The sequence below is a fragment of the Drosophila sulfurigaster genome, unplaced genomic scaffold (genome assembly GCF_023558435.1).
Source record: "Drosophila sulfurigaster albostrigata strain 15112-1811.04 unplaced genomic scaffold, ASM2355843v2 contig_289_pilon, whole genome shotgun sequence".
Classification (NCBI taxonomy): domain Eukaryota; kingdom Metazoa; phylum Arthropoda; class Insecta; order Diptera; family Drosophilidae; genus Drosophila; species Drosophila sulfurigaster.
In genome coordinates, this window is record NW_026909668.1 from 5,311 (window position 1) to 15,807 (window position 10,497).

General features: G+C 38.7%; 1 protein-coding gene across 1 annotated transcript; it reads left to right on the top strand.

Moving 5' to 3' along the window:
- The first annotated feature begins 3,801 nt into the window (after nucleotides 1–3,801).
- Nucleotides 3,802–10,305, top strand: LOC133849721 (elongator complex protein 1-like). The gene is given in 11 exon segments (XM_062285815.1): nucleotides 3,802–4,306; nucleotides 4,309–4,344; nucleotides 4,347–4,445; nucleotides 4,448–4,542; nucleotides 4,601–5,394; nucleotides 5,397–5,728; nucleotides 5,796–7,190; nucleotides 9,268–9,514; nucleotides 9,580–9,596; nucleotides 9,599–9,940; nucleotides 10,000–10,305. Coding segments are annotated over 11 exon segments (3,768 nt in total). The 5' UTR covers nucleotides 3,802–3,960; the 3' UTR covers nucleotides 10,065–10,305.
- Nucleotides 10,306–10,497: the final 192 nt, after the last annotated feature.

Here is a 10,497-nt window from a genome sequence, read left to right on the forward strand (position 1 = left end):
GAATTTGTTGACCCACAATTCCCTTCACATACACCAACACTCATACACTCAGCTCCCAATGGGTGCTAAAAATAAAATATGTATGAATTTACAAAAGCAAACGAAAGGCACACAGGTCAAATATGCAAGAGCTAAGAGATCGAAGAAACTTATATGCATTTAACAAACGTACATATGTATGTATATATACATATGTATTGAATACAACATATTGTCGATAATTGCACACTCAAACTCTTACGCTAAAAAGAGGCAATTAACGAAATGTACGATTAAAGTAAATATATTTTTGTGTTTTATTTTTATTTTAAACGGATGCGCATTATCATTTGACAGTTACATTGATCGCAAATTATTTTTCTGAGCTAAAACTCTTCATAAGAAGAAAGATCTGCGATATTTTTGTTCAGATATTAACGAATACTGTACAAATATAAATATCTCTTGGACTTTTTTCTCCCTCGCTCTTTGGCACATCAAAGTGATAGCTGCAATAACAATAATGATAATCACAGGTGTTGTTATTTTATATTATTAAAGACCCACACATTGTACAATTGATTATAACGCTATGTTCTTATATATGCATAAAAGGTATTCTGATAAGTGTAATCAGTTACTTTGGTTTAATATTGTTGCATTTTGTACATCAATAATGACACATTGATAACAACAATTAAATACAGAATGTGATAAGATTTTGGCGTAAATTGACAAAGTACGTGTAATAAAAACTATATGTGGAGACTGATATTAAATTAATAAAGATCTGTCTTTCACCCGCCATAAACATTAATTAATAATAATATGTTATACATTTTCTGTCGAAATATCAACATTCTTGACAAACTATAAGATATCCTGTAATAAAGTTTTTTCATCAACTAGACAAGCAATATGTGCCAGATTATTAATGCATCTAGCGAGAAGCGAACACAACGTAAAGACAAAGAAAAGGTCTCAGTTAATTTATAAAATGCCAATGCAAAAAATACTCATTTTTGAACTCTGACACGCACACATAGCAAAAATTTCAGAGAGTGCGCGAAAGAGAAACAGAACTAAGGCAGACGCAGAATAAACAAGAGGAGCTTGTGTATAACGCCCACGTGAATTGCAATACACAAATAAACCAAAAGCTTTGGCGCCACGACCACAACAACAAGGCAAGACATCAACTGACTTCAGTGCGTGTGAAGTGTGACGTCAGCGCACGAAATGTTTTCCCGAAGTTGACGACTACGCACCGGACCAAATGACCATTAAAGCCCAACAGATATAACAACTACGCATATACTTATGTATACTACTCGTACGACGGAAACTACGATGCGCTCTCGCTACGCTTCGGTTATTGCCGTTAATTATTGTTGGTGCTGCTGTGTTTTCACTGTTTGCTGATTTCGTTATTGTTGTTGCTGTAGGTGTATGGAGTATATACATACATATGTATGAATGTACATATGTAGTGTATTGAATTTGGTCATTCATGGAGCTGCCGTTCGTTTTGCATGTGTGCGCCTAGTTGGCTGTGTGAATGTGGAGCCTCGTTTGCTATTCACAATACGCCTTAAAGGCAAGAGAAACAACAAAATTGCGCGCCATTGGAGCGCTGAGTTGTAAAACGTGTTTTTGTTTTGCAGTAGCTGCTGCCTCTGATGCTTTTGTTGTTGTCGCTCGATGGACAAAATTGCGTAGTTTGTTGTTTTGCTTTCAATTTTTCTATACAATACTAATAAATAAATAGTATACATTTATGTATAAGTGCGCATATCCCCTGATGCCGATTTCTAATATAACTGTGGTTTGACCTTAGACAATAAGCATATTTCACACACAGGTTTATATGAGGAAATTTGTGTGTGATTTCCATCTATAGAACACCAACAAACACTCATGAAATGTGTGATTAGAAAATATTATTGCGGGCTTTATGCAAACAATTCTGACAACATCGCCAACTTTACGCAATAGTTAACAGTTGAAAATTATGCAAACATTTCCAAACAAACACACACTCACAAAGTCTCTAACAACACACACACAACAATCCATAGACAGCTGTCAAGTCGCGCCCCTGAAGAAACATACGAGCAATGTTTAATAAAACAGAGAAACAGAAGAGAAAAAGCATAATAATAAATAACTTGGGTGGTGTTTGGTATACAAATAGTTTTTATCCTTTTGCTCAAACTTTCGTCACTTTTACACACACATGCTTACAGCAGACACACGCGCACAAACACACTCGCGCATAGATACAAATATTAGACAGACAGCGCGTCGCTTGTAAAGGGCGTTGGGTGGCTGACCATCCTTTCAACAAAATACTCAGATTGCGCACACATTCACGAATATACCCATACATTACATATTACATTACATATTTACTTTCAGTGATACAACTTACCTGATATTCCTATTGCTTTGCTACTCTGTCCCTGCTGCAGCGATTGCTGCAGTCGTCTGGCATTCCACTACGCCTTCAATCTCCGCTGATGCTGCGGATGACAACTTCGACGGTGGCCGACCATCAAGCAGCGATTCGACACATGCACATTTTTATTTTGAATGTTATAAATTATTTATAAACATTTGCACACACAAGCACACGCATATACACTCGGGCACACTTTTTTTGAGTGGCCAACTTGCTGCTTTTTTTTTGTGGAGTTTTTCGACGTTTTTCTTTTGCTACCTGCAACACATTTGTTACGCTTTTGTTGACTCGGCTTAGTTATTGGGAGCAATTAACTATGATTTAGTATCAGTACTAACACGCCGTAGACATAAAACTATATTTTAACACTCAAAAATTACGAACTATGAACGCGCACTAAACACTTTACGGCAACAAAAATTCCATGAAAAATAAAGCAGCCATCTTTGTAGAGGTGAAGAAACATCGATGGCAAAATCGATGCATCGATGTTTTTAAAATCTTTTAAAACATCGATTTTTAGTGACAAACATCGATGTTTTTGGCAGCTAAGCAACATATATTATTAAAATTGCATTTATTTTCGACGAAAATTATTCTTTCAGACTTTTGTTTCTTAAAAAGAGCTTTCCTAAAGCTGCTTTATTTGTCGGGGTGTGACCATAGGCAACCTTTCAAAAATATATCTTTAAACGCAAAATAGATATACCAAAATATACCGATTATGGCACTTGGTTCCACTTTTATAGAGATTGCAAAATGTTTCAAAAGTGTAAAAGAGCGCCTTATTTTAAACAGTTGCTAATTTTATGTTTTAAAAAAATATCGTCCTGAAAAATTTTTAAGTGTTTTCTCCATACTGTCGCTATTTCCACGAAAAATTACAAATGGATAAATAAGCAGTGGTTATCCCTTTTCCGACGAATGGTGGTGAAGCAACGACGGATAAGTGGCAGTAAATCGAAGCTCGAAAAATACCAGAAAGCTGTTTTGGAATTTTGAGTATTTTATAACAGAAAGCTACTTATCGTGAAAACCAGTGATAAATATAAAAATATCAATATCCAAATAATCGATAGCTTTCCCCTCATCAAACTTCAATCGATGATTTAAATGGTCAAAATCATTGTACAGCGGCCAAATTGATACCCTTTTGTTGAGTCTTAGAATTTCATATTTAAGGAAGTATGTATTTTTAAATTACTAATTTAAAATTATCTGCGAAGGCCAATGTATATATTCGTCTGGACAGCTTCGTGTCATTTGAGTTAAGGTCTGAGTATTTGAAACATATATAATGTTAAATATAAATCGGATCAACTTATCAAAGCTATTAAACATCATTTTAAAAATAGTGGATATGACAATTTAAAAGTTTGCGCTCAATCTATCAGTGTTTATAGAATACTGGTATTATTTCCAAATGGTATGAGGTCAAATTATGCGGCCACACTGGATTGGTAATTGTTTCGCGCACGTTGTTGTGTTGTCACATCGCATGGCAATAATATAGCATTAAAATGCGCAATCTTAAACTGCGATTTTGCAAGGAAGACACGACAGGCATTCAAAATGCCAGGCAACTGTTGCTGCTACCCGATACCGAATACAATGACAAAGAAAGGAACACCACCTACGTTGTAACCGACAGCAAAATCTACGCCGTGAACGAAACCGGCAATGACAACGATGAGTTAAAGTCTCAAATAGTTGCGGATCTTCCGGACATAGTTGGTGCAGAAGTCTTGCAGTTAAATAATTCCATCTGCGTGGCGACGGGAGCTGGTGAGGTTTTGCTCATAAATCTGGATACTTTTGACACTACTGAGGGCACCTATTGTGATGTGGGTATTGAGTGCATGGCCTGGTCCCCAATCAAGAGGTGGTTGTGTTTGTAACCAAGACAAAAATGTGGTGGTCATGACCTGCACGTATGAGGTGCTAGGTGAGCAAGCCCTGGATGCAGAGCTTGCCGCAGTTCAGCAATTTGTTAACGTTGGCTGGGGCAAAAGGAGACGCAATTTCATGGCACAGCCGGCAAGCAGGCAGCCAAGCAATCGCCCGAATTCCAGACGCCCGGGGATGTGCAAGAGCTCCCGCAGGTACAATATAACTCTGAACTTCATATACTTCATGTTCTAAACATTCTAATCCTAATAGGATGTGCACATTTCTTGGCGCGGCGATGGCGCTTTCTTTGCCGTATCCTATGTAGCTAGCAATGTGGGGCGCACGTTTGGCGTGTATGACAACGAGGGCAAGCTGCAACACATGGCTGAGAAGTGGAATGGATTGCAGTCGCCACTCGCATGGCGTCCCAGCGGTAATTGGATAGCTCAGCCCCAAAGTTTTTCCAATCGACAGTCAACAATTTCGTTGTTCGAGAAGAATGGTTTGCGCCATCGGGAATTTGAATTGCCATTCGATTTGCAAACGGAATACATTGAGCAACTGCAGTGGAGCACTGATTCAGATGTGCTGGCACTGCAGACACGTACAGCGACAGATCAGAGAATCTATCTCTATACGATTGGCAACTATCATTGGTATTTAAAGCAAGTGCTGACCTTCAAGATGACTGATCGGTTGGCCTGCTGCCAGTGGTCCAGTGGTCGTGACCATACGTTATACGTATTGTTGGAGAGCGGCAAGCGTTACATTTACAGCTGGAACTGGGCTATTGATCGCTTTCGCAATGTTGTTTGCGTCACTGATGGCAAACGTGTGCTATTGACAAATCTTCATGAGGCTGTGGTGCCGCCGCCCATGAGTCAACATGTCCTGCAGGTGGACGAATACATCAATGCTATCGCTTGCAGTGAAAGTTTTATGTGCCTTTACTCTAGCGAGCATAACATATTCTCTTACAATATTCTTAACGATGAACGTGGCGCGTTTCCGTTGGGGAGAGAGGGAAATCGACACCCGGAAGAAGCGAGGAGTCGCAAATCCAAATGGCTAGTTTGCTGCATCATCATGCAGGGCATCAACTTCTAGCCACGCGAACCTTGGGCAAGAGCACACATGTTCTCAGTGTTGCATACGTTCCGAATGGCGAATATCGCGTGGTGTCGTCACGAGTTCTGAGCGGCATAGTTAACGCCTCAGTCGAGGGTCTTAACGGCAATGTTTACGCGCATACAGTAAACAATGGACAAATCTTTGAGATTTCATTAGCAGAAGCCGGCAGTATTGAGCACATTGGTTGGCACTACCAATTGAAACAACCTGCTGATTACATTGATTGTTGGATACCCAAGGACAAGGACAATCTGAAAACATCGAAAGGTATGTAGGCGTTGAAATATGTATAAAGCCCAAGGCAAATGCAATAAATATTTCCATGTTTCAATAGTTGCTGTCATTACACTGCGCTCACAACAATTGCTGCAGATCGACGGCGAACTCATTGATGAGGATGTGACCTCATTTATCGTTACCAACAATTATGTGATCTACACTCAGCTTAATGCGCTGCACTTTGTGGAGATAAGCAATCGTCGCAAGGTATCCACAAGAAGCATCGAACGAGGTGCAAAACTGGTGATGCGTGCTCCGGATGCCCGCTTGGTGTTACAATTGCCTCGCGGTAATCTGGAAGTGATTTATCCCCGTGTACTGGTCCTAGAGCTAATCGGTTCTTTGCTAAACGACAAACGTTACAATGATGCAATGCGTATGATTCGTACGCACAGGATAAATCCGAATATCATTTGTGATCACAATGTTCAATCATTTTGTTCCGAGCCACATGTGTTTCTAGGTGAAATTAGCGACCCTCAATGGCTGTGTCTATTCCTCAGTGAGCTGAAGAACGAGGATTACGCTCTAGGGATGTATGCCAGCAATTATGAAGCATCTCAGCAGAGTTATCCGACGGGGTACAACGTTGATATCAAAGTCGAGTATATTTGTGGATTGCTGTGCGAATGCATGGAGAAGATGCCAGGCGACTTTCGTCTGCCCATCATAACGACTTATGTGAAGTTGGGCAAGCTTGAGAATGCTCTGCTTCTTATTTGGAAGCATAAGCACACAGATGCGCACCTGGCGGATCAGTTGCTCAAGTATTTACTGTATCTGGTCGATGTCAATGAGCTGTACAATGTCGCCCTGGGCACATATTTGTTTGGACTCGTTCTTTTCGTTGCCCAAAAGTCGCAAAAGGATCCCAAGGAGTTTCTGCCGTATCTGAATGAGCTGAAGGCTCTACCGGAGGACTATCGCAAGTTTAAAATTGATGAACATCTCAAGCGATACGATTGCGCCCTGACTCACCTAGCTGCATGCGGAGAAGAGCATTACGACTTGGCCTTGGATCTCATTAAGCAGCACAATATATACAGAAAGGCATTGCTCATTTATCGAGATCACACAGCCATGCAGCAACGCATCCATGTGGCCTATGCGGATCATTTGCGTGCCAATGCGCAATTAGAGGCGGCAAGCCTCATGTATGAACGGGGCGGTCAGCTCCAGCAAGCGCTACTCAGTGCCAAGCACACTTTGGACTGGCAGCGTGTCATTAATTTGGCTAAACGTACTGGTGAACCGATTGAACAGGTAGCCAGCTCAATGGTGACGCCACTGCAGCAGCAGGATCGACATCTCGAAGCCTACGAACTAAGCAAACAGTTCACCACGTGGACAGACGTTCCTCCGTTGCAGATACTTATCGATGGACATCTCTATGGTCGTGCCATTTTTGAGGCTAGCTTACTACGAGAAGAACTTTCAGATGATGCTTTGGGTAAGTTCTATTGATTTCTTCTGATGCAAAAATTTGGACTGTCCTTAGCTTTACTGTATTTGCTACGTCTTAAAATTGCTGGCAACATTTCATATTTCGTAAACAATTTTTGCAAATTTTCAAATGAAGAAGAAAGTAATTGAAAGTTAATTTATATTTTAATTTTGCTCATTTGACCACTTTTAATTCTATTGCAGTAGATAAAAATGAGGCGACGTTCCTTAATCATTAAACACATTCGATATTATTCGTGTTGATAATGACATATAATTTGAATGCATTCCTTATTAGGAATATTGTTCAATTGATCAAACCAAAAGCAAATCGCTTTAAAATCGTTTGCCCATGTTTGCCCATCTTTAAGTTTTTCGAAAAAATTTTCGTTTTCGAAATTTTGAGTTTTGAAAAATTTTGACATTTTACGGCATGAATGTCTCAAAATCGATCGCCCACACCTCGAAATTATGAAAACTAAAACTCTACAACGGTAGCCTCAAGTGTTTTTCAAAATTTCAAAATTTTGAAAAATTCGAAGGTTTTCAACTTTTTGATTGCCCATACAAATTCATCGTTTGCCCAAGTTTCAAAGTCTCAAATTTTTGCCAAATTTCAAAATTTTTCAAATTTTTTGACTTTTCAGACTGCCCATTCGCTATTTTCGTTTGCCCACCCCTTAGAATTTCAAAATTTTGCCGAATTCAAAAATTTTCATACTTTTTGATTTCATCTGGTTCCCCATACAAATTCATCGTTTGCCCAAATTTCAAAGTCTCAAATTTTTGCCAAATTTTTCAATTTTTTTACTTTTTCAGACTGCCCATTCGCTATTTTCGTTTTGCCCACCCTTTAGATTTTCAAAATTTCGCATAATTCAAAAATTTTCACACTTTCAAATATGGGCAAACGATGAATTTGTATGGGCCATAGGCTGAAATCAAAAAGTATGAAAAATTTTGGAATTCGGCAAAATTTTGAAATTCTAAAGGGTGGGCAAACGAAAATAGCGAATGGGCAGTCTGAAAAGTCAAAAATTTAAAAAATTTTGAAATTTGACAAAAATTTGAGACTTTGAAACCTGGGCAAACGATGAATTTGTATGGGCCATAGGCTAAAATCAAAAAGTATGAAAATTTTTGGAATTCGGCAAAATTTTGAAATTCTAAGGGGTGGGCAAACGAAAACAGCGAATGGGCAGTCTGAAAAGTCAAAAAATTTGAAAAATTTTGAAATTTGGAAAAAATTTGAGACTTTGAAACTTGGGCAAACGATGAATTTGTATGGGCAATCAAAAAGTTGAAAACCTTCAAATTTTTCAAAATTTTGAAATTCTGAGATATGGGCAGACTTGAAAACACTTGAGGCTACCGTTGTAGAGTTTTAGTTTTCATAATTTCGAGGTGTGGGCGATCGATTTTGAGACATTCATGCCGTAAAATGTCAAAATTTTTCAAAACTCAAAATTTCGAAAACGAAAATTTTTTCGAAAAACTAAAAGATGGGCTAACATGGGCAAATGATTTTAAAGCGATTTCCGCAAAAAATTTTGAAAAAATTTTTGAATTTTCGAAAAAAATGTTTTTCATAATTTCGAAACTAAGGGTGGGCAAAAAAATTTTTCCTGGGCAAACATGGGCAAACGATTTAAAGCAATGGGTACCAATTTTTGTTTGAATATCTCAAATCACTGGACCCAGCTTCTCTGAGCTTGATAATTGCAACAGAAAAGTTGTCAAATCGATGGGAGTGGAGTACCAAGTATTGGCAATAATCAACAGGTCAATAAATTTCAAAAGCGAATATGTTTGAATGTGGGTGTTGATGATGATGAAGCTAATAAAGATGATAGGATAGTGAAGATGAGAATGATGACGATACTAAAGAAAAACTACGATTAAAAATAAGCTGTCAATGCCTAACACTATAGCAATCTTTATTAATCCTTAACAAGAATCATTTGTGTCAGTTAATTTTGGCAAAAGAAGAATCGATTTGGCACATTATTTGATTTTATTTATTTCAAAAAATTCCTATTGAAATGAAATGATTCATTGGCTTGTTTTGACATTAATTTTTATAGAAAGTCGGATACGACCATCACTGATTGGCTTTGTGGATCAGTTGAAGGCATCTCTCATCGCGGATGAGAACTTGTTTCTGGAATACAAGCAGCGATTGCTGGACATTCGTCAACGTCAGGCGACTGTTGACGAGCGCGATGGTTTGGCTAATCACGATGTGGAAATTGATGAGGTAGATCTGCTATCAGATACCAGTAGCATGCATTCATCTCGCTATAGCCATAGCTCCCGGAGTACTGGCACAGGGTAAACAATTGCATTGTCATCAAGTTTCGAGTGAATCGTTGTGATTGAATTTTCACTTTTATTAGGAAAACCTTTCGCTCGAGCAAAATCGACGCAAGCACGAACGCAAACTGCTCAGTTTGAAGCCAGGCAATCCATTTGAAGACATCGCGCTCATCGATGCGCTTCACAACCAAGTTACAAAGATTGCACATCAGAAACAACAACAACTTGTGCGTGACACATGCAAAGCACTAATGCAGCTCCACACGGAGGACGAACGGGCGGCGGAATTGCAGCAACAGTACGCAAGCGTCATGTCTGTGGTGCAGGCATCTTTGGACTCCATTTGGATACCTGAACTAATGGGCGGCACATCGCAACACTTGACCGGACCCAATATCGATTACATGGCGCTGCAAAAGGAGCAGCGTTATGCGTTGATAAGTGAGTTAGCTATGGTGAATTTAATTGTTCTTTAAATTCAATTTTGTATTATCTTTTAGGTCCCATAAAGCGATTGAAGCCGCAACTAAATATCACCGATTGGCAGCATACCGCCCTGCAATAAATGTTTTAAGTGTAGCCAATAAGCTGATATCGAATGTTATCGATAACTCCATTGAATACCATTTATGAAATCAAAAAATTTGCGTGTATTTCGGATTTCGATTTTCACTTTTCATGCAAATATGTTTTGATCTAATTAATATGTTAAAACCAAAACCAACGCTTGGCTTGCGCCGGGTCCGCCTCTCATTTACTTTCACTTGAGTTGTCTGAAAAAATAAATGTTGCATTAAACTTACTAATTGATGATTTTTAGTTAGTTTAGTTGCGTGCGGACTTTATTACTGCAGTTGTTGTTGTTGAATTAACTGTGAAAAAGGGGTGTACAATTGCAATGGTAATTGGTACAGACTATCATTTGGGAGGCGTTTACTTTGAAATACTTATTGCTGTGCAACGCCCTTCAAAATATTTCGTAGTATAATTTCCTGTTG